The 26,033-nt window shown below is 37.6% G+C and overlaps 1 protein-coding gene across 1 annotated transcript in view; it reads right to left on the bottom strand.

Annotated features, from left to right (window-relative positions):
• Positions 1-26,033, bottom strand: part of Dpp10 (dipeptidyl peptidase like 10) — a 742,401-nt gene that overhangs the window by 102,294 nt on the left and 614,074 nt on the right. Inside the window, exon 8 of the mRNA XM_057769460.1 lies at positions 4,630-4,750. Within this exon, the coding sequence (XP_057625443.1) occupies positions 4,630-4,750 (121 nt within the window). The remainder of the gene's footprint in view (positions 1-4,629; positions 4,751-26,033) is intronic.

Here is a 26,033-nt window from a genome sequence, read left to right as displayed (position 1 = left end):
TTGCTTACTTATTCATTATCTATACTATTTATAATATATTTGCATTATATTAATTTATGTTTATATTATTTATTTAAATATAAATCTTATTTATATCTTCATTGATTTTTTAAATTATTACATTTTGTTAATTTGCTGATGCTTATAAATACATTTATACTTATTATTAATTGTATTTTATACATATACATAATTTTGGGTTTTATTGGGACATTTTCATATATGTACAGGGTTTTATGTATCCCAGAATGGCCTTGCATTCATCTTGTAGCTGAGAATGACCTTGAACTCCCAATCTTTCTTTCCCTACCGTCAAGATGCTGGGATTACAGACAAGTACCAACATGTCCTCTGTATGTGATGCTGGGGACCAGTCCAAGCATTTTCTGTGTGATACTGTACCATACAAAAGTGCTGTGCTAACAGATTTCCATCCACAGTCATAGAATTTTGTTATCATATTACATAAAAGAATTGAGGACTGGTGAGGTGCTCTGCAGGTATAAGTACTTGCCACCAAGCCCCATGACCTGAGTTCTGTCTCCAAAATCTATATACTAGAAGGAGAGAAACGACTTATATAAGTTATCATCTTACACACACACACACACACACACACACACACACACACACACACTAAATAAAGAAGTAAATCCAAAAATTATCTTTAATATTAATTCTTAAATTTCACAAAAAAGGAACGGTTATGATCCCCATGCAGCTTTCCTAAAAACGTCGATGTCTCAGTCCTCTCAATCAGTGCTCAAGCCTGAGAAGCAAACCTGTGCAAGGGACCTTGAGTATTTTCTCTGTTGGCTTAAAATAATCACAAGGTGTCACCCATCATAGCATGCCAACAGTCTGTGAAATGTCTATACTTACACCAACCCCTCTCCTCTGAGATAGCATCTCCTTGTCGCTGTTCTCTCACTGTGTCCGACACCACTGTTCGTTAGCGACCCAAACCCAGATCAATAGACTCGTTCTTCGTCTTTCCTCATGCCCCCATCTGCTTAGCCACTAAGACCTAACTATGCTACTGCCTCATCGATTTTAGAATCTTCCCTCCCTCTAATTGCTTTAACCTCAGTTTTATGACTCATTATCTCCTGATTGAACACAGAAACTATCTTACATAATAGCTGTTCACAAGTCCGTTTCACCGTTCGACCCACACTCTACACTATCACCAAGTGACCTATCTCTGTGGAAGAGCTAATCTTATAACTCCCTGCTTGACCAGCTTCTCTCATTTCCCTACAGACCAGTAATAAAATGCCCAAAGTCCCAGCTCATTGTTACAGGTCACTGTTGATCTTGGTTCTTAGTGACCTCTTCTGTCTCATTTTACACACCATAGCTGTCAAGGCATTTGAAATCCCTAGGGGTAAGCACCTGTTCATCCCTTCTGTAGCTTTGCAAGCTGTTTCCTGGGGTTAGACATTCCTTCTTATGTGCAATTGTGTGTGTGTGTGTGTACATCCTTGTATGTGCATAGTTGTAGAATTAAGAGGATATGTCAAGTGACAGTCTTCATCTTCTACCTCCTATCACATAGGTTTCACTTGTTCACCCTTGAATACTACAGACTAATTGACTCATCAAAACCCAGATATTCTTTTGTCTCTGTCTCCCTTCTCTGCTACAGGCACTAAAACTACAGATGCATATGCACTACCACACCAGATGTACATGGGTTCTGGTGATTCTAAATTGGCTCCTCATTTTTGTGTATCAATGGTTTTACCCATATCTCCAAAGCCCAATACTTCCTATTCTTTCAATATGTACTCAAGGGGCTTGCTTCATGAAGAATGTTTTGTAAATAACTAGAGTGCGCTAATACTCACAACATTCTTCTTTACAAACCTACATTTACTATGATTGAAGGACTTCTTTATCTTTTAGAGTCTACTGCAGAATTAAGAATGTTTTGAATACAAGAGGCTTCTCAGAGTCGCTCTGTTTCTCCAGACAAGGCTATCCCTTAGTTTCTGCCTTCTAGAATTACTGAAGTAGCCAGCCTTGTTCTGTTTTGTTAGTCAGTGCCTTCCTCAGCATCTCTAGTAACTTATCTTTGAGAGAGAGAAGTCGGAATTAGCTTCTAGAATTCTCAGCAGAGAGCTAGTTTGTTATGGTGTGTGTTTAGCAGTTTGTTTTTACTCTTCCAAGCAGTAACTATTTCTAATACTGCCATTCACCACAGCTCTCGCTACTCCTTGAGACAGTGCTGAGTGTTAAATAGTTTTCCCTGATGCTTGCATGTATATGAAAACCTATTATGCACACACCTATATACATGTACATACATATGATGTGTATATAAATGTACACTCACATGTCAAAACCTCAACCAACTACACATATACATCTAAATTTGACTAAGCTCAATAAGACGGCTCTACTTAGTAACATCATTTATACTGAATGTAAGGCCACATGGTCACTTGCACATGGAAGTAGTCCTGGACTACTAGAATATAGCTGGAATACAGACGGCTAACAGTAATTACCATTGAGTGAGAAGATGAATGAATGGATGGATGTCTGAATGATTTGTTTTTAGTTTAGAACTAAAAGTATCAGCATGCTACCATACTGCTGGGAATACAAAGTATCCAGTAAGAGCTTTGTGACAAGTAGATACACCTGCTTTCCCAGGACTGTCTGGGATATCCTTATCATACTCTGCAGTATTTTCTTTCCAGGTGAGTACTGAGAATGGAATTTAAGCAATGATGTCTGAACTGGTAAGATGGCTTAGTTGGTCAAAGTGCTTGCCATCATGAGTTCCATCTCCAGACTCCACATGATAGGAGGACAGAGCTGTATCTGTCAAGTGTTGCCTGACTTCCCTATACATGCTGCAGCATTGTACACATCACACACATATCTCTCTCTCTCTCTCTCTCTCTCTCTCTCTCTCTCTCTCTCTCACACACACACACACACACAGACACACACACACATACTAAACAAATATCAAAAAATTTTAAAAAGTGGTTTTAGATACCACATATTAGTAATTGAATATTGTTGTTTACTAAGATTTTTAATTTACTTTCATTTTTAAAGGGAGTGCACCATCTCTAGAAATTTCAAATTACTGAAAAAAGTTACAATTATTGACATATAGTATACAGTTATTATATATCTTTTACATAAATGAGCAGTTATAAGCTAATGTGTATACACATACACACACTTATGACGTGTAGACTATTTAGTGTCTTCTGCTGTACTGCCAACTTTTGAAACAAGTGTTCCCTTGTCTCATGTTGAAGCAGCTGTATACATGAATTATGAGCAATATTGGTCTAGAAAACTTATGAACTCCCATTTGTACAGAGGCAACACAATCTATTAAATATGGAAGATTTTACCTAAATGGGTTTGGTTACAGAAAATAATAAAATACTTTCTAAGTGAAAAAAAGGATACTATAGACCAGAACATTTGCATTTAAAAAAATGAGATATGAAACTGATATTCTCAATTATTCTTTTTACTTTATAACTTGTGATCAAGTAGAGTGACTCCCCTTAAATCTTGACACAGACAATTTTGATTGAACAGCTGCAAGCCTACGTATTAAACACAGGCCTGATCTCTCATTCTTGAGCACAACTAGCTAATAATTACCCCATGTTCAAAACTGGACAGAGGTTTTCATTTTCATTGATTTGCTCAGTTATTAACAAAATTTGATTTAGCAGTATCAAAAGATTATGAATTAGGCCCCATTTTTGTTCCCATGTAGCAATTATTAAAACATAACTGAATGTCCCCCATGAAAAGAACTAAAATAATGGTTTGTGTAATTTTTTAAATTTAGCTTTATAATTTTAAATTTTTACTTATTTTTTATTTTTATGTATAGAGTTTGTGTTTGCATGAGTTTATGTGCACTGTGTGCATGCAAGAACCCATGGAGGATGGAAAATAACATTAGCTTTTTTAGAATTTCGTTTAAAGAGAGTTGTGAGCCACGCTGTAGGCTAGGACCAGATCGCAGATCTCTTGGAAGAGAATCAATTGCACTTAAGTGATGAATCATCTCTTTAGCTCCTTATTTTTATTTTTAATAATGTTCATGTGAGTACAGATACCCATGAAGTTGATGTCTCTGGCACTGGCATCACAGACAATTGGGAGAGACCTAATAGCGGTGCTAGGATGGGAATTTTGGTACCGAGGAAGAGCAGTTCAGTCTTTCAGCCACCAAGCCATTTCTCCAGTCTCCCTTGGGCAATTTTTAATAAGTAGGAATTTGCATCTTCTTTTCAAAGAAAAACAAATTTTCTCCACCTAATTCCAGAGTGATGTAACCATCTACGTATAGAAGTTATGTGTCATCAGCACTGAAACTGGTTTAGTTCAGTGTAAATATAGTCATAGGTATCCACACATATCTACTCACCATAAAGCATGTGTGTAATATGCATGAAAACATGAATCACAACCAGGCAGCATGTGAGCACATGCAATAAGAGAGCATGACTGTCTTGAAAAGAAATACAGAGGAGAACCAGGGAGACAATGGATGTCTGTAACAAACAGACTTTTCTTGGAGGTTTTATACACAAATATGTCATTTTGTCCTCTGGAAATTAGAATTGTCCAACTCACCTTCATATAACCAGTCAGCAATACCATTGAAAACAATTCCTTCTTTTCCTGAAGATGTCAGTCGTAAAGAACTGCTCTTGATATCAGGTTGATAGTAGATATTGTTTTCAAAAATATAAATCTGTATTAGGAAACAGGAAATAAATAAAAACCCAAACATGTTAGTACGCCTTTCTTAAAGGTTTGTGATAAGGTATGAGCCCTGGAGAGCTAATAGTCTTATTCTCTACGTGCTTTCAAACTGATATCATTTCAAGTTTATATTCATACAGCATTGAAAGACTAATACCTGTATATATCCTTTTTTATCTTATCGATATCAGGCTGTCATTTGAAAATTTTTGCATGGCCTTTCTACTTTTAAATCTATATTTTCATCAATGGTATAATGCTTGTCTTGTACTGCCAAATTGTTTTGGCTGTGAAATGATATTTTGCAAATTCAAAGGGACTGATGATTGCCACTAGATGCTATTTTAGTAACAGCAAACTGACTTCTGACTTTTGCTAAGCTTCAATATGAGGTCTTTGTTTCTATATAAATGTGCTTGATGATCAATAAAATAATCTTGGAAAATTCTACCTGTTCTGTCCATATTGACTCGCATGGTCACTAATGACAAGCAGCAATAAAATTCCTTTAAGCCGGTAAACAAAATGAAGGTTTCCATAGACCCATATCCTTTGGCAACTCCTTCTTCAGGAGCATAAAGGCGCTCTAGCACGCCCTGGCATGGCAAGCATGGTTTTAGCAGCCATTTCTCTCCCCCTCTGCCTTGCTACAAAGTCCTAGATTACATTCCTAAAATTAGCCAAGATCTATTCACTCATTTGGCCACTTCCTCCCCTTAAAGCTGACCACTGAGATCCAGCTATCAAACTAATGAAGTACAGCAGTTAAAAGTTCCCTATTGTTTTCTCCAACTAACCTGCCCAATAAAAATTAAACACCTTATCATAACAGGTGTTTTCCCCTTTAAACTTTATAAACTGCTATTTGCCTATGGGACATGTCTGTCACAAAGGCAGTTCTTTGTCCCTCCAGGTTAAATATCTGCCCTCCATTGTTCTTTTCCCTTCTCCTTCATTCCCAAACTCTTGTCTTTGTCTCTCTGGGGACAAGGACTTTGTCTTGTAGTTCTTGTGCTGACTCTGGTCCTTTCAGATCATAATATTAATAGTATAGCATCATGCCTGAGAGCTGAAGAGTTTCATTATGAATGAGTTTTTGGGTGCATGTTTGTGTGTTTGAAGCATACACTAAATAAGACTGTTGAAGCTGGAGGACAGTTTTAGGTGTCTTTCCCAAGAGTTGCATGTATATTTTTTGAGAAAGTTTCTCTCACTAGCCTGGGACGTGCCAAGTCAACTAAACTGGCTGGCCAGAGAGCCCCAATGATCTCAAGATCTCTACCTCCAGTTAGAGCTAGGATTATAAACTAGGTAGCATGCCCAGCTGTTCTTAAGTGACAACAATTGAAATCAGGTCCTCATACTTACAATGCAAGTGTGTTACCTATGAAGTCATTTCCCAAGCCCCCAAAGAGTCTTTACTTGAACATATCAAGAAGCTTTCCAAAATAATTTAAATCATAATAGCTCCAATACCAGGATCAACAATGCTCACAAAAATAATGTCCTTTTTTTGTAGAAAATTCAAGATAAAATTACTAATTACTCATTATTGAAAATGTCTTCAATGCCAAATAATTGAAATTATTAATGCTTTCATAGAAAAAACATTTCTTCCACATATTAGTGGTTAAATTGGTAATTATACCTACTATTTGGTGTTTACACAGTGAAAAATGACCCAGTCCTGTCTTTTCTTCTTTTTGCCCTACCCGGGAGCACATACTACCATTGCTGGACCTGTGAACATCCTGAATTATTGGTGGGATAATGGAGAGCATGACCAGTTTCCCACTCACAAGTAAACTTAGATGTTGCAGAAAGCAAACAAGAAATGAAGTGATGGCTTTACTTAGTTTTAGGTACACATTATATAGCACAATCTGTCCTTCATTCATCTTCTTCCTGCTACCACCTATTTATTTCCAGGTGTAAAGCAGTGTGCCCACCATAGTGGTTAAGAAATGAACCAAGATGAGATGGTACAGAATGATCAGCATGTCAATAGCCTATAGCTGCAGATTCTACCAGCAGCAGTGTTGTGTGTGTGTGTGTGTGTGTGCGCGAGTGTGTGTTATTTGTTGTTTTCATAGAAGTATTACCTCAAAGTTTTAGCCAGCTTAAAAGAAAATAAGAGTGTGACTAGAGTGGAACTATAAATCCTGCTCCAGGCCTCTGATGCCCAGTTCTGTGCTGTGCAGACACACATTCACAAACCCACAAGCACACACAATTAAAAATAAGAACACATTCTTCGAACTAGCCTCTACTGCTTGTAACGGTGTTGGAGGATCCATAAAGATACACTGCAGCTGGAAGAGTGTTGGGACTGTCTTCCATTGTAGCTTGCTGTTGGAGAAAACATGTAAATAAAAGCACTCACAGGTGGCAGCAATTGCCAATATGGAAATTAAGAAAGTTTGGTGGCAACTCTTATATCTATATAGAATGCTTCTGTCATCCCCCTATCTAGTAAGTAGTACATATTCAACTTGTTTCTATGCATTGATCTTTCCCAACAGCATTTAGCACAGAATTGCCTATGTCATCTGGAAGTCCTCGTCTTTGTTGTTTCAAATCAAGACTAAGAAGTTATCTTATGCCAGGCAGTGGTGGTGTGTGGCTTTAATTCCAGCACTCAAGAGGGAGAGGCAGACAGATCTCTGTGAGTTTGAGGCCAGCCTTATCTACAGAGCAAGAGAGCAAGTTCCATGGTTATATAAAGAAACACTGTGTCAAAAAAAAAAGAAAGAAAACAAAACAAAACAAAAGAGTAAAGTATTGTTCTACTGCTATGAAGAGACACTATGACCAAGGCAAAAGGTATAAAAGAAAGCATTTAATTTAGGGCTTGATTACACTTTCAGAGGTTTAGTCCATGACTATCATATCAAGAAGCATGGCAGGAGGCAGGAAAGAATTGTGCTGTGATGTGGGATTCCCCTCTGTATGGTATGAATCTGTTTTATTACCATTGGTTAAAAAAGAAACTGTTTCAGCCAATGGCTTAGCTGAGTAAAGCCAGGCAGGACATCCAAACATAGATATAGAAAGAAAGTAGGAAAATAAACGGACTGATCAAAGAAAACACCAAAACCAACAAATTCTCATCACAAAACATTCAGGAAATATGGGACACAATAAAAAGACCAAACCTAAGAATAATAGGGATAGAAGAAGGAGAAGAGGCACAGCTCAAAGGTCCAGAAAACATTTTTAACAAAATTATGGAAGAAAACTTCCCCAACATAAAGAAAGATATTCCTTTGAATATTCAAGAAGCATACAGAACACCAAACAGACTGGATCAAAAAAAAACCGTCCCCTTGCCATATAATAATCAAAACACAAAATATACAGATTAAAGAAAGAATATTAAGAGCTGCAAAGGAAAAAGGCCAAGTAACTTATAAAGGTAAACCGATCAGACTTACACCTGACTTCTCTATGGAAACCATGAAAGCCAGAAGGTCCTGGATAGAGGTACTACAGAAACTAAGAGACCATGGATGCAAACCCAAACTACTATACCCAGCCAAGCTATTGTTCACTATCAATGGAGAAAACAAGACATTCCAGGATAAGAACAAATTTAAACAATACGTTGCCACAAATCCAGCCCTACAGAAAGTAATAGAAGGAAAATCACAACCCAAGGAATCCAACATTGCCAACACTGCCTACAATAACCCAGGCATCTAGCGACCCTTCAACAGCACAACTCAAAGAAGGGAGACACACAAACTCTTCTACCAAAAGCAGTAAGAATAACCGGAGTTAACAACCACTGGTCATTAATATCACTTAATATTAATGGTCTCAATTCACCAATAAAAAGGCACAGGCTAAGAGATTGGATACGAAAACAGGATCCAACAGTCTGCTGTTTGCAAGAAACTCATCTCAACCACAAAGACAGGCATCTACTCAGAGTAAAGGGTTGGGAAAAGGTTTTTCAAGCAAATGGTCCTAAGAAAAAAGCAGGTGTGGCCACACTAATTTCTAACAAAACTGACTTCAAACTAAAATCAATCAGAAGAGATCGACAGGGACACTTTATACTCATAACAGGAACGATTCAGCAGGATGAAGTCTCAATCCTGAATATCTATGCCCCTAATATAAAAGCACCCACTTATGTAAAAGAAATATTGCTAAAACTCAAGGCAGACATCAAATCACACACACTAGTAGTAGGAGACTTCAACACACCTCTCTCACCAATGGACAGGTCAATCAGACAGAAAACTAATAGAGAATTAAGAGAATTGTTGGAGGTAATGAATCAAATGGACTTAAAAGACATCTATAGAACACTCCACCCAAATAGGAAAGAATACACCTTCTTCTCTGCAGCTCATGGAACCTTCTCGAAAATTGACCACATACTTGGAAACAAAGGAAACCTCCACAGATACAAAAAAATATCAGTGTCCACCTGTGTCTTATCAGATCACCACGGATTAAAGTTAGAAGCCACCAACAAAGCTACCCCCAAAAAGCTGACAAACTCATGGAAACTGAACAGTCAACTACTGAACCACACCTGGGTCAAGGAAGAAATTAAGAAAGAAATTAAAGTCTTCCTTGAATTTAATGAAAACAAAGAGACAACATACTCAAACCTATGGGACACGATGAAAGCAGTGCTAAGAGGAAAGTTCATAGCAATAAGTGCCCACTTAAAGAAAACGGAGAAAGCATACATTGGGGACTTAACAGCACACCTGAAAGCTCTAGAAAAAAAAGAAGCAGACGTGCCCAGGAGGAGTAGAAGACTGGAAATAATCAAACTGAGGGCAGAAATCAACAAAATAGAAACACAGAAAACAGTCCAAAGAATCAATGAAACAAAAAGTTGGTTCTTGGAGAAAATCAACAAGATTGACAAACCCCTATCCAAACTAATTAAACGACAGAGAGAGAACACGCAAATAAATAAGATCAGAAATGAAAAGGGGGACATAACCACAGACACAGAGGAAATTCAGAGAATCATTAGATCTTACTACAAAAGCCTGTATGCCACAAAACTGGAAAATGCAAAAGAAATGGACACTTTTTTAGATAAGTACCATATACCAAACCTAAACCAAGACCAGGTGAACGATCTAAATAGACCTGTTAGTCGCGAAGAATTAGAAACAGTTATCAAAAATCTCCCTTCCAAAAAAAGCCCAGGGCCAGATGGTTTCAATGCAGAATTCTACCAGAACTTCCAAGAAGAGCTAATACCTATACTTCTTAATGTATTTCACAATATAGAAACAGAAGAGTCATTGCCAAATTCCTTTTATGAAGCTACAGTTACCCTGATACCAAAACCACACAAAGACCCAACCAAGAAAGAGAATTACAGGCCTATCTCACTCATGAACATCGACGCAAAAATTCTCAATAAAATACTGGCAAACTGAATCCAAGAACACATTAGAAAAGTTATCCATTATGATCAAGTAGGCTTCATTCCAGAGATGCAGGGCTGGTTCAACATACGCAAATCTATCAATGTAATCAACCATATAAATAAACTGAAAGAAAAAAACCATATGATCATTTCATTAGATGCTGAAAAAGCATTCGACAAAATTCAACACTCCTTTATGATAAAGGTCTTGGAGAGATTAGGGATACAAGGGGCATACCTAAATATAATAAAAGCTATTTACAGCAAGCCGACAGCTAACATTAAATTAAACGGAGAAAAGCTCAAAGCGATCCCACTAAAATCAGGAACACGACAAGGATGTCCACTCTCTCCATACCTCTTCAATATAGTGCTTGAAGTTCTAGCAATAGCAATAAGACAACATAAGGGGATCAAGGGGATCCGTATTGGAAAGGAAGAAGTTAAGCTTTCATTATTTGCAGATGATATGATAGTATACATAAGTGACCCCAAAAACTCTACCAAAGAACTCCTACAGCTGATAAACACCTTTGGTAATGTGGCAGGATACAAAATCAACTCCAAAAAATCAGTTGCCTTCCTATACACTAAGGATAAGGAAGCAGAGAGGGAAATCAGAGAAGCATCACCTTTCACGATAGCCACAAATAGCATAAAATACCTTGGGGTAACTCTGACCAAGGAAGTGAAAGATCTATTTGGCAAGAACTTTAAGTCTTTGAAGAAAGAAATTGAAGAGGACACCAGAAAATGGAAGGACCTCCCTTGCTCTTGGATTGGGAGGATCAACATAGTAAAAATGGCAATTCTACCAAAAGCAATCTATAGATTCAACGCAATCCCCATCAAAATCCCATCAAAATTCTTCACAGATCTGGAGAAGACAATAATCAACTTTATATGGAAAAACAAAAAACCCAGGATAGCCAAAACAATCTTATACAATAAAGGATCGTCTGGAGGCATTACCATCCCTGACTTCAAACTCTATTACAGAGCTACAGTACTGAAAACGGCTTGGTACTGGCATAAAAACAGAGAAGTCGACCAATGGAATAGAATAGAAGACCCTGACTTTAGCCCACAAACCTATGAACACCTGATTTTCGATAAAGGAGCTAAAAGTATACAATGGAAAAAAGAGAGCATCTTCAACAAATTGTGCTGGCAAAACTGGAAGTCAATCTGTAGAAGAATGAAAATAGATCCATATATATCACCATGCACAAAACTCAAGTCCAAATGGATTAAAGACCTCAATATCAGTCCAAACACACTGAATCTGATAGAAGAGAAAGTGGGAAGTACTCTACAACACATGGGCACAGGAGAACACTTCCTACGTACAACCCCAGCTGCACAAACACTAAGGACATCATTGAATAAATGGGACCTCCTGAGACTGAGAAGCTTCTGTAAAGCAAAGGACACTGTCACTAAGACAGAAAGGCAACCCACTGACTGGGAGAAGATCTTCACCAACCCCGCAACTGACAAAGGTCTGATATCCAAAATATACAAAGAACTCAAGAAATTAGACCGTAAAAGGTTAATCAATCCAATTATAAAATGGGGCACTGAGCTGAACAGAGACTTTTCAACAGAAGAAGTTCAAATGGCCAAAAGTCACTTAAGATCATGCTCAACTTCCTTAGCAATCAGGGAAATGCAAATCAAGACAACATTAAGATACCATCTTACACCGGTCAGAATGGCTAAAATCAAAAACACCAATGATAGCCTCTGCTGGAGAGGTTGTGGAGAAAGGGGCACTCTCATCCATTGCTGGTGGGAATGCAAACTTGTGCAACCACTTTGGAAAGCAGTGTGGCGGTTTCTCAGGAAAGTCGGGTTCAACCTACCTCTTGACCCAGCAATACCACTATTGGGAATATACCCAAGAGATGCCCAAACATACAACAAAAGTATGTGCTCAACTATGTTCATAGCAGCATTGTTTGTAATTGCCAGAACCTGGAAACAACCTAGATGTCCTTCAATGGAAGAATGGATGAAGAAAGTATGGAATATATACATATTAGAGTACTACTCAGCAGTAAAAAACAATGACTTCTTGAATTTTGCATACAAATGGACGGAAATTGAAAACACTATCCTGAGTGAGGTAAGCCAGACCCAAAAAGAGGAACATGGGATGTACTCACTCATATTTGGTTTCTAGCCATAAATAAAGGACATTGAGACTATAATTCGTGACTCTAGAGAAGCTAAATAAGAAGGTGAACCCAAAGAAAAACATATAAGCATCCCCCTGATTATTAACCTTCATCAGGCGATGAAAGAAGACAGAGACAGAGACCAACACTGGAGCACTGGACTGAAGTCTCACAATCCAAAGGAGGAGCAGAAGGAGAGTGAGCACGAGCAAGGAACTCAGGACGGCGAGGGGTGCACCCACACACTGAGGCAACGGGGATGTTCTTGATCCTATTGCATGTAATGGCTTTGTGGGAGCCCAGGTAGTTTGGATGCTCACCTTAATAGACCTGGATGGAGGTGGGTGGTCCTTGGACCTCCCACAGGGCAGAGAAACCTGCTTGCTCTTTGGGCTGAGGAGGAAGGAAGACTTGATTGGGGGAGGGGGAGGGAACGGGAGGTGGTGGCGGGGAAGAGGCAGAAATCTTTAATAATTAAATTAATTAATTAATAAAAAAAAGAAAAAAAAAACAAAAAAAAAAACAAAAAAAAAAAAAGAAAGAAAGTAGGTAGAGTTAAGGAAAAGCCATGTAGCTGCCAAAGGAGACAGACACTAGAACCTTTACCAGTAAACCACAACCTCGTGGTGATACACAGTTGAATAGAAACTGATTAATTTAATATCTAAAGTCTAGTTAGAAATAAGTCTGAAACATTGGCTTAACATTGTTGTAATCAATATAGTTTCTGTGTGATTATTTCGGTCTGAGCAGTAGGAAAGGAATGAGCAGCCTCCATTTACAGTGCTGTTAAAATAGCTGAGAACGTTGCATCCTGATGTACAAGCTGAAAAAAAGGCTGGACCTGGAATGCTCTATTGAAAACTCAAAGCCCACCTAAATAACACAATGGGAAACATGAGCCTCTAGTACAGGGTAAATCATAATAGAGGACACCTGACTCCCTCTATTTGTCTGTCGTTAGAGTCTCCCTCTCTCTCCTTTCTTCCCTCCTTCCTTCCCTTCCGCCCTCCAAGTTCATTTACTTCTTTTTTTTTTTTTTGATTTTTATTGAGCTCTACATTTTTCTCTGATCCCAACCCAGCCCCGCTTCTCCCCTTCCCTTCTATCCTCTCCCAAGGTCTCCATGCTCCTAATTTATTCAGGAGATCTTGTCTTTTTCTACTACCCATGTAGATTAGATCTACAATATGTCTCTCTTAGGGTACTCATTGTCTCATTGTTGTCTAGGTTCTCTGGGATTGTGATTTGTGGCCTGTTTTTTTTTTCTTTATGTTTAAAAACTACTTATGAGTGAGTAGATTTGGTAACTGTCTTTCTGGGTCTGGGTTACCTCACTCAAAATGATGTTTTCTAGCTTCATCTATTTGCCTGCAAAATTCAAGATGCCATTATTTTTTCTGCTGTGTAGTACTCCATTATGTAAATGTGTCAAATTTTCCTTATCCATTTTTTGTTTGAAGGGTATGTAGGTTGTTTTCAGGTTCTGGCTATGACAAACAATGCTGCTATGAACATAATTGAGTACATGTCCATGTGTACGACTGAGCATCCTTTGGATATTTGCCCAAAAGTGGTATTGATGGGTCTTGAAAAGGTTATTTCCTATTTTTCTGAAAAATCACCACACTGACATCCAAAGGAGCTGTACCAGCCTACATTCCCACCAGCAATGCAGAAGTGTTCCCTTTACCCCACATCCTCTACAGCATAAGTTGTCATCAGTGTTTTTGATCTTAGCCATTCTTACAGGTGTAAGATGGAAACACAGAATTGTTTTGATTTGCATTTCTCTGATGACTAAGGATGTTAAACATTTCCTTAAGTGTCTTTCAGCCATTTTAGATTCCTGTTGAGAGTTCCCTGTTTAGATCTGTACTCCATTTTTTTTATTGGATTATTTGTTGAAAAGATGACCAATTTCATCAGTTCTTTGTATATTTTGGAGATCAAACCTCTGTCTGATGTGGGGTTAGTGAAGATCTTTTCCAATTCTGTAGGCTGTTGTTTTGTCTTGTTGACCATGTCCTTTCTTTACAGAAGCTTTTCAGTTTTAGGAGGTCCCATTTATTAATTGTTTCTCTCAGTGACTGTGCTGCTGAGGCTCTATTTAGGAAGTAGTCTCCTTTGCCAATGCATTCAAGTGTACTTCCTAGTTTCTCATCTATAAGGTTCAGTGTGGCTGAATTAATGTTGAAGTCTTTGATCCATTTGGAATTAAGGTTTGTGCATGGTAATAGATATGAGTCTATTTTCATTCTTCTACATGCTTATATCCAGTTACGCTGGCACCATTTGTTAAATATGCTTTCTTTTTTTCATTTGATATTTTTTACTTCTTTCTCAAAAATCAGAAGTTCGAAGGTGTGTGGATTAATATCCAAGTTCATTTCTAAGTAGCACAAAGCCATACTTCCAAATCCTTCTAAAACAATTCCACATAACAGCGACCAAGCACTCAAACTTATAAACTTATGGGGATGTGGGAAGGGATTCTCATTTTAACCACCACAGAAACGTAATTACTAGGATTACAATGAGGTTTTATTCTAATTTGGGGGGTAATTTTCTCTTTGTTATCTGGAGTACTTTCTCTAGATTCCTTTGCATCAGCAGTGCATATGTTTGACAATTTCATATTATAGTCAGCATTTGTGTTTCTTGATCAGTTGATTAGTTCACCGGTAGTTATTCAGATATGAGGCATGATCTCTTTGTTATTTTGATTGGTATTTCTTTTTGATTAATGAATACATTTATATTTGTGTGTAGATTATAGATGCTCATATGTCAGTGAATAAATTGTCAATGATAATTTCAGAGATTAACGGTCTCTGTGATGGAAAAATTAATTTGGCACATGGGTTAATGGACAACAGATGTTTAATAATTATAAAAATTAAATATTTATTTCCTTTTTAATTTTGTGTGTTCATGTGAGAGTATGCATATATGAGTATGGTTGTCAGTGGAAGCTAAAAGAGGGCACCAGATCTCATGAAGATGGAAACACAGATGGTTGTGAGCTGTCCAGTGGGGTTGCTAGAATTGAACTCAGGTCTTCTGCAAGAGCAGTACGCAATTCACCAATTAGCCAACTCTCTAGCCTCTTTATATTCTGGGAAGAATGCTATCTGGTGACAATTAAGGTAGTCACCAATGTGATGACAGGAGAAAGACATTTCAGGCACCTTCTCCACTATTGGTCTTAGCTAGGGTCATCCTTGTCGATTCCTGGGAGTTTTCCAAGGACCAGGTTTCTCCCTAACTCCCAAACTGCCCCCAACCAAAATATATTTTTCATTATTCTTATCATCCATCCCCCAACCCAATCCTTCATGTTCCCATACTTCCATCCACCCTGATCCCAATTCACAAGATCTCTTTTATTTATCCTTTCCAGGGAAATCCATGTCTCTTTCTTTGAGCCCTCCTTATTATCTTATTATCTAACTTCTCTGGGGCTGAAGATTATAGCCTGGTTATTCTTTACGTTATATCTAATATCAACTTATGAGTACATACCTTGTTGGTCTTTCTGGGTCTGGGATACCTTACTCAGTATGATTTTTTTTTCTAGTTCCATCCATTTACCTGCCAATTTCATGATGTCATTGTTTTTTACTGCTTATATAAATGTACCACATTTTATTTATTCTTTAGTTAAGGTGCATCTAGGTTGCTTTCAGTTTCTGGGTATTTTGAGTAATGCTGCTATGAACATAGGTGAGCAAGTGTCCTTGTGTAATGATTGAACATTCTTTGGGTATATGCCCTAGATTGTTATAGCTGGGTCTTGAGGTAGATTGATTCTGAGAAATTGCTTGTTTTCACTTCCATTAGCAGTGGAGGAGTGTTACCCTTGCTCCATATCCTCTCCAACATAGGTTGTCATTAGTGGTTTTGATCTTAGTCATTCTTATAAGATAAGATGGTATCTCAGAGTTGTTTCAATTTGCATTTCCCTGATGGCTAAAGATGTTGAACAATTGTTAAGTGTAAATCAGCCATTTGAAAATCTTTCATTGAAAATTCTCTGTTTAAATCTGTATCCCATTTTTAAATTGGATTATCTGGTATTTTGATGTCTAGTTTCTTTAGTTTCTTATATATTTTGGAGATCAGCCCTCTGTCAGTTGTGGGGTTAGTGAAGATCTTTTCCCATTCTGCTGGCTGTTGTTTTGTGCTGTTGACAGTGTTTATTGGTTTACAGAAGCTTATCCATTTCAGGAGGTTCCATTCATTAGTTGTCAATCTCAGTATCTGTGCTACTCGTGTTATACTTAGGAAGTTGTCTCCTGTGCCAATGCATTCAAGGCTACTTCTCACTTTCTTTCTGCTTCAATTCAACTGTATTTACATTGAGGTCTTTGATGTACTTGGACTTGAATTTTGTACAGGGTGATAGAAATGGATCTATTTGTATTTTCTACATTCTGACATCCAATTATGCCAGCACCATAATATGAAAGCATCACCAGGCCATTTTCTGACATAGTTTCTGATTCAAGTTTCAAGTTCCTACTTGAGTGCCTGCCTCAATTTCCCTTAATGATGGCCTATGATTTAGAATTGTAAGCCAGTAAACCCTTTCCTCCCCTAAATTGCTTATGGTCATTAAATTTGCCCAGCATCAGAATGAAACTTGAACAATAACTTGTTAAATTCCTTAAGCATGTATGGTATAGAAAACCAAACACTTGTTTTAAAATATTGTGTTGGGGATCTATCTCAGTGTGTAGAATGTTTGTCTAGCATTCATGAAGTCCTAGGTTCAATTTCCTACACTATATGTAATCTGAATTGTAACTGCATACCTGTAATCTCAGCACCAAGATGATGAAGGTAGGAGGAATACAAGTTCAAGCCAAGAAAACAGAAGGCTATATCTTTTTTTTAAAGGAAACAAAAGAAAGGAAGAGAAAAAGAAAATAATTTTGTTACATGTTATTTTGAAAATGAGCTATATGGAAATTTTGCAGTGATTAGGCAAGAGAGATGGCATACATTCACACAGACATACACACATAAATACAGATATTATAGGCACTTGATGATTTATGACTACATATAGGGACAAATACCATACATTTTTTAGATGGACAAAGACACAGTATATGGACATCATTGAAGCAAAATTATAACATGTATATATACTCGGATGGATCATAAATATTGTAAAAATTTATCACTTTAAATTTCAACATTCATATAAGATGATTTTGCAAGACATAATATTTAGGACTATATTGTGTGTGTGTGTATGTATGTATGCACTCATGCATGTGTATATAGGTATGTGTAAAAGACAGAGGAGTTGATTTATCCACTGATGAAGCTATAGAAGATGAACCACTTGAAGTGGCTAAACTCAGGTCTTCTGCAAAAGCAGTGAGCTCTCTTAACTATGGAATTATCTCGCCTTTATACTCAACTAGCTGCTAGCTGTATATAAAGTACTAATTCTATTTTACTACAGAATCATCTCTGGGACAGACAACAGACCAATCAAACCACCTTCCCCTCACACTCTTAAAAAAGGTCTTTATGCAGCAGTTCTCATTAGCTATCCTAACACCTAGGAGGTGATTATAAACACTCCATCTTTTTGAATACATACAAATTCCTTGAAGTATTTGTCATGTTTCCTTGACGGATCGGATTTCACTGAATATTAAAGGAAAATGTTCTTGCCAAGCAACAAAGAACATTACATTTTAATAAAAAGTTTGAAGGAATTACTGTTTAATTTCAGGAAGTAAAAAAATCAAGAAGAAATGGAAGTCTAGTTTGATTTTTATAGCTTAGACTCCTTTGCTATCATAAAAGAGTACAAATAAACAAAACCTAACTGCTTGGGTCTTATAATTAAAATAATTAAAAGACAAAGGAGACAATAATAATTCCTATTAAGTATATGAAAGGAGTACAATGCTGATGTACTTCTTAGGAAAGGCAAACTGCTCTGTGCACTTTTTTTATTGGTATTTTCTGAGCTCTACATTTTTCTCTGCTCCCCTCCCCTCTGTGCACTTTCTAAATCTTACTGAATTTTAAAAGATAAGAACATCTATAGAACAGAAAGCTGCAGAAACTCCACTCCAAAATATATGCATTACAGACATATGTGTATAGATGGAAAGACACTTTAATCAATAGATGGGTACATTTTTGTATTTATTATATATATTAAATATATATCTTGACCTGGTGATATATCATTGTCTACAGTGCTTGCCTAGCATGCACAAATCCTTTGGTTTAATCCCGAGCACAGCATAAATTATGGATAATGGTGTATTCCTAAAATTTAAACACTCAGGAAATAGAGGCTGGAATATGAGGAGCTTAAGGTCATTTCTAACTGCATTGCAAGTGCAAGGCTAACCTGGATTATACAAGACCTTTTCTCAATACCAACTAAAACCAGAACAGATCTGAAATCATGGATACAACTTATGAGAGCAAACCATAAATTTTGAACTCAAAGTTATGATTCCCAAAGTAAGAAAGCAGAAAGAGACTACAAAAGGAACTCTTGGGGATTTGAGTCGTGTTGCTCTTCTGCTCTCAGCACCATCTGAATGGGATGTTAAAATGTTCAGCTCTAAATACTTTGCTTGATATGTACTGAAATCAGTTTAAAGCAAAGGAAAATGTTGCATGGGATTTATTATTAGTTATCATTCACATTAAGTATGACCGTGAAGAATTGTGTCAGTATTTCACTGAAAGCCTCAATGCAACCATCAGCTTTTCTCTTTATGAAATCCTGTTTCCTTAATTTTCCAGTATGTGATAAATTCTCAGTTCCCATTTCTCAGTACTAAGTCAAACTATGAGCACAAGTTAAATAGTTTGATTACCTCTGACATCTGGCCTTTAATAAATCTCTCTGTTGGTTATGAAGTACTACATTCATTTTGTTATAGGACCATCTCTAGGACAGAGAATAGCCCAATCAAATCATTCATGTCAACTGGGCATCCATCTCTGGTATTCTCCAGATAGGGTCTCTATGCAGTAGTTCTCATTTTTCAACACGTATGACTTTTCATTCAGGAAGCTCATTCAAAGTGCCACCGTCTGACAAACCTCCACCACATGGCACAGACTTACAAAATGTGAACTATAACCTTTTGTGCTATAAATTCTTACTTCTGAACTTTAATTGTTCCATATTCCCAATTCTTATACTTTTTTTTCAGAAGAAAAATGGATATCAGATAAAAGTCAATGAAAAGGGCAAATCCTCTCTACTCCAGTCCAGAAAATTCACCTAGCTTCAAAAAAACCATACTATGAATAAGTTGTTTCACTGGAACAAAGAATAATGAATATATTTTGTGTTCAAATACAAAAAATGGAATTTACAGGATATAATCTTCAAGTGTATTACTACTATAAAATATTTCTTAGTATAAATCATCCTCCGTGACTTGAGGAGGCTATTACCTAGGTGTTTTGTGCTCATTTTCCCCTCTGTTTTTGTTTTTTATTTTACTGTTCCCTTACTACACCATATACTTGACTTAATTCATTTTTTATTACTTAATATGAACCAAAAGCACCAGGTACTAGGTTAATTTTTGGGTATTGTAATACAGAAAAAAAAACATAGAATTTGATAGGACTTTCCAATGAAATATGTCTTACTTACTTCTCTTATTGCTGTGACAAATTACCTGAAGAAAAGTCAACTAAAGAAGGAAGTATTTATTGTGGCTCCAGTGTCTGGCTGTGGGCCATCATGGTGCAGAAAGTATAGCGGCAGATGTGTAAGGCAGCTGATTATATTACATACACAGTCCAAATGTAGATATATGAATGTCGATATGAACGTTGGTGTTCTGCTCATTTTCTCCTTTCTATGTAATCCATTACTACAACCAAAGATGATATCATTCGTCTAATGACCTCAACTAACCTAATCCAGATACTTCCTCAAGGACATGCCTAAAGATTTGTCTCTATATGTATTCTAGATTCTGTCAAGTTGATAAGAATATAAACCATCACAAGAGCACAGGAAAATTACTGTAAATATTATAGATAAGAATAAAGAAAATCAGAAAGTACCCAATATGAATGACAGCACAAGTTTCAGTAGAAAATAAACATGAAATTAAATCTAAGATTTTAAATATTAAATAAATGTGGAGAAAAGGAATACTAACAACATATAACAATTTTTAGTAGTGAATTCATTGACAGTTTTCCATGACCCTATAGAAAAAAAAAGGAGATTTGTAGCTTGTTTTGTTTTGTATTCGGTGCCCAGGGCTGAGAACAAAGCTTTGTATATGTGAAGCAACTGCCCTCCCATGTAGCTATATCCCCAGACCCTCAAATCAGATTTCTATCAAAGAGACTTGGGGTTACAATCCTTCCTCCCCAGTTCAATCTTTTTTTTATTTTATTTTATTTTTGGTTTTTCGAGACAGGGTTTCTCTGTGGTTTTGGAGCCTGTCCTGGAACTAGCTCTTGTAGACCAGGCTGGTCTCGAACTCCCAGAGATCCGCCTGCCTCTGCCTCCCCAGTACTGGGATTAAAGGCTTGCGCCACCACCGCCCGGCCCCAGTTCAATCTTTTAATGATATTGAACAGCGAGCAGACTTCAGACTTCATTTTCATTCTTTGTAAAGAGTCAGTCTAGGATTTCTCCCAGAGGTCTACAACTCAAGCCATAGATCCAGATTGGGGCAATCCTTCAGGCAGGAATGGAGATATTTTGAAGAGATACTTTATCTCCCTCCGTTTGGCTAGCAGATTATAGAGACAATGAACCCCAATGGCTAAAATTTCCACAGATATTTGTTTTTTTTTTAATTACTTAGATTACAGTAGTTGGGAGCCTGAAGAGAGTGTACAAAAGCATGAAGACTAGAGTTCAAATCCCCAATACCCACATAAGAAGATGTCAAAGCTGCAAAGCTGCACAAGGGTATAACTCTGCTTTAGGGGTATGTGAAAGGTCTTAGGGGCTTACTGACTGCCAGGTGCAGTGAGATGCCCTCTCTCTAGGGCATGGTAAGGAGCGATAGAATAGAAAGCTTAACATCTCCTCTAGGCTTAAATGTTCACATACCACACACACACACACACACGCACACACATACATTTTATTGTTCATTAACTGCCTTTTCTTCTGCCTTTAGTTGAATGTTGCATTCTATAAGTCCAGTGTGTTCTAGAATGTGGGTAAGAACCCTAATACTCAATCCTAACCCAACCAGCACATAACATATTGCTCTGTAAATCTCCCTCCCCTGGACTGAGGAAATGGAAAGATGTTCCTGAGGGGGGGGAAAAAATCCACAGTCCCTGAGGATCTCCCTCAACGGTAGCCATAGTTGTAGGTTCAGGCCTCTTACCAGATTTTGAGGTGGTATTCTAATCAGCTTTTCCTCAACATGTCCCTAGTGTTGAAAATTGCCTATCCTTTTTGCCTTCTGCTCACTTCTCAACCAGACAATTCTGGCCTTAATGTCCTCCAAATGCAAAAATTCCTTCCTAGAGGAAGATTGGGGAAAGTCAGGAAGAAAACAAAACCCCCACCTTTCAGGAAGCTGCAACATACAAGCTTTACAGTAACCGCCCCTAAGGTTCAACCACCAGTAAACAATTGCTAGCCAAAGTCCTGTGCTATCTGCTGACTTTCCCACCAGCTGAGCTGCCTTCGAGCAATTCAGAGTTCTAGAGATGTTGCTTTCTTGAGCATCATCCACCCTGGAGTGAGTTTTGTGATTCAGCTGTCATCAGTTTATTTATTCTTGTAGGAAACTTCATACTTACACCCCTGCAAAGGATCTCAAGAAACTCATTAGTTCACCAAGCTGACCTTTGGTAGATCTGTTTACTTTGGTCAGTTCTTGGCTCTCTATCTGGGAAGAACAGCCATTTTTCTCAGGTCTCCCCAAGAGAAATCACGCAACATTTCCTAGTGGCTCTGAGTAAGTAGGAATCCATTTTTGTTACCTTCTCAGAGGTTCTTAATTAGCAGGTGGCAGGCAACCTTTTAAGCTTGATACCCTCAGGGTAGGAAGTTCTTTCCAGGTTCCAGACTAAATTAACTAACATCTTTCACTCAGATAGGTGACCTCATATTTACTCATCTAAGGGTCACCACAATGATTATGCCCTATGCACCTAGTCATTGAGGTTAAAATAATTTGATTTTAGATTTCCTGCAATTCTGTTTATTGCAAATGGAAAGCCCAAAACTCTTAAAATAAGAGTTTCCACTACAGAGGGTGGAGACAACGGGAGGAAATTCTCATATGCTTCTCAGTGAGTTTGAGCCTAATGCTTTCCAGTTTATGGGCATGCTGATAAGAAAACAAATTGAAAAATGCAGAAAGTGGAACCGAGCTTGGCTATCTCCCATGCACATTTCTCCCACTACTCTGGGCTCTTTATTCTACTTCCTGCAATTTCAAGTTATCCTTGGTCACAAATGAAGTAAAGTTCGACATTTTTTTTTTTTTATTAAAGAGAAGAAACATTCAACTACTTCCTTTCCTATATCCTTCAAAATTACTGGATACTTGTAAAAATAACCATAAATACTATGCTCAGTCGTGGAAAACCTATGTCCAGAACTATACTGTTTATTTTCATATTCTTTTGTGAGCTTAAATGCAATTAAACCAAGGACGAGTTGAGCATAGGTGTCATTTAAGTTTAAACATATTGAGTGGGTTCGTCTAAACAAAGTTGTATATTATTTTGTTTCCCTCCTAATGTTCTCCTGAGTGGCTTGTCACTTGCACTTGTGTTTCTCTATATTATAAAACTCAATAGAATCTACCTGTAATGTAAGAATTACTATAATATGGCATACTAAAATTATTTTTGATAGGGAAAAAGCAGGGGGGAAGTAATTTAATCTAGAAATATGATTCTTGGTTGTATTGCATAGGGTTCTCCAGAGAAACAGTACTTATGGAAAGATAGATAGATAGATAGATAGATAGATAGATAGATAGATGATAGATAGATAGATAGATAGATAGATAGATAGATAGATAGAAAGATAGATAGATAGATAGATAGATAGATAGATAGATAATAGATAGATAGAGATAGATAGATTATAGATAAATTGGTACATAGATTTATAGATAGATATCATATGTATGAAATTTATTAGAATGTATTACAGTCTGTGATCCAACAAGTTTAACAGTGGCTCTCTTCCAAGAGAAGTTCTAACAATCCAGTAGTTGTTCACTCCATGAGACTATATGTCTTGGCTGCTATTTAGTATACTCAAATCCTGAAGAAGTAGGGTCTAATGCCAGTGAAGGAATGGACTTGCCAGTAAGACTGAGGGAAAGCAAGCAAATAGAGCTTGTCCTTTATGTACACTGAAGTCAGAAGATGTGTTCCCAATTAAAGGAGAATCTACTTACCTCAAAAGATCTGAATTAAAGGTTTATATTCTAACCTCAAATAATCTGGGTTAAACATGGGCCTCCCCATTTTAAATGATTTAATTAAGAAAAAACAATCTCAGGATGGGTGTGGTAGTGCCCACTTTTAATCCCAGCATTTGGAAGGCAGAGGCAGGTAGATCTGTTTTAGTCCAAGGCTAGCGTAGTTTTAAAAAGAGAGAGAAAGGAAGGAAGGAAGGAAGGAAGGAAGGAAGGAAGGAAGGAAGGAAGGAAGGAAAGTCTCCTCCAGGTGTAGCCAGCTGCTTGGGTTTTAGTTAACTCCAGATGTAGTGATGTCAACAACACACATTACTGAGTCATTTTCTTACCTCACATACCCCTTCCTTTCAGTATGGATATTAGCTGTATGTGTGGAAACGCTTGTGGAAGCCAAAGGGTCAATGTCTACCTCAATCGCTTCTCCACCTTATTGCTTTTGAGACTGTCTCTTACTCGATCTGAAGCTCACTGATTGGCTAGGCTAGTTGGACAACAAACCCCAGATGTTCACCTGTGTTCACCTCCCCATTGTTGGGATTACAAACCTGATACCCCCATAATTGTTTTTCTGTTTGTTTGTTTAATATATATATATATATATATATATATATATATATGTATATGTTTATTTATTCTTAAGATTGAACTCAGTTCTCCATGATTGCATGGTGATTACTTTTCAATTAGACACATCCCTCCAACCCTCCAACTGAGATCCCTTCTTAATAGCTGTATGTTAATTCTGGGGAATATTGTTCTGAAGATGAGCTGCATCTGAAAACTTGTGGCAGATCCTTTTTCTCTCTCAGTCTGTTGGCCACCAGGTTGAGAAGAAGAGGAGCAGTAGCAGCAGCAGAATGTTCTGTACACAACCCGTGAGCATGAAAGATACAGCTTTCCAGGAGACAGACTTCGTTGAATCAGCTTAACTTTATTTCAGAGTGTAACGAATATATAAGATTGGGAAGCCTGGGAACAAACCCTAACTTGCATTCAGTGGCATGCTCCTATCATAAGGCTCCTAGCACAAGTCTTAGCTTTCATATGTGCAGCCGGGGAGCCTTCTCACAGGGTTCTGTGGCAGGGTTTAAGCTAGAGATAAGTCAGTAATCTGGTTTAGAGACAGCTTTCAGATGAGGTCAGTAGTCCAGGCCCAGGGATATTCTCCAGATAGGGGTGGGTAGAGGCAGGAAATTCTGATGGAGGGAGGGAGCCCCATGTTGCTGAGCTATTGAGATAAGCTTCCAGGCAACAGGGACAATGTGACCTCTTCCAGTCAGGAAAAATCTTCTAACCAAAATTTACCAGGAAGATATACATCTAGCTTTGGAGATAAAAAGATAAGGAAAGTTCTCTGAAAGAATCTCACCACAATTTTAGAATCTTCCTCCTCAGTTTTAATTAATCTGAAGACATTTTTCTAGACCCTTTTGTACAATAGAAAAACAGAAAGTGAAAGATGGCAGCCATCCCAAAGCTAATGTAATATTAACAACCTAGGCACAAGGAAATCTCCAGCCAAATCTTCCCAAGTCTTTTCAGGTGGGTCTCTTGGTGATACAATAGAAAATGAAGCAGAGAAAAATCGTGTACTCAATTACTGCTGTTTTTTCCACCAGTCTTTTGTAGGAGTTGAGTGCTCTTTCCTAAGTTCGGTGTTTATAATGTTATTATGTTAGAAGAGACAAAAGAGAGAGTGACAAAAATACAGAATCAGGAGGTAAAGACCTGGTTCAGTGGTTAAGAGCAATTGCTGCTCTCACAGAAGTCTGGAGTTCAGTTCCCTTGACCCACTTCAATTAACTCACAACCCTAGAGGATGAGCATCTTGAGGTATCAGATAATATGTGGCATTTGTAAGTGAACTGTTGGGAAAGGATGCTCTAAAGCCATCACTGTGACAAAGATGGAAGAATCATAGAGATGAGAACCCACTTCTGGTGGGAAGGACAGTGTTAATGTCAGTGAACACAGTGAAAGAGCTGGGAAGCAAAATTAAATGAGTCTTGTAGTGATGGCAAAACAACACAGGACCAAGTGCTAGTAGCAACAATTCTCTCTCTCTCTCTCTCTCTCTCTCTCTCTCTCTCTCTCTCTCTCCACCTCTGTGTGTGTGTGTGTGTGTGTGTGTGCGCGCGTGCATTTTCAAGTTTGTGTGTACATGTGTATGTGCTTGTAAAGGCCTGTTTCCCTTGGCCCTTAGCACTAACAGTATGTATTCAAATATATCCAATCTTCCAACAGTCTTTG

Source organism: Chionomys nivalis, chromosome 5, assembly GCF_950005125.1.
Source record: "Chionomys nivalis chromosome 5, mChiNiv1.1, whole genome shotgun sequence".
Taxonomy (NCBI): domain Eukaryota; kingdom Metazoa; phylum Chordata; class Mammalia; order Rodentia; family Cricetidae; genus Chionomys; species Chionomys nivalis.
Note: the sequence above shows the minus strand (reverse complement) of the source record. Positions and strands in the feature narration are given on the sequence as shown.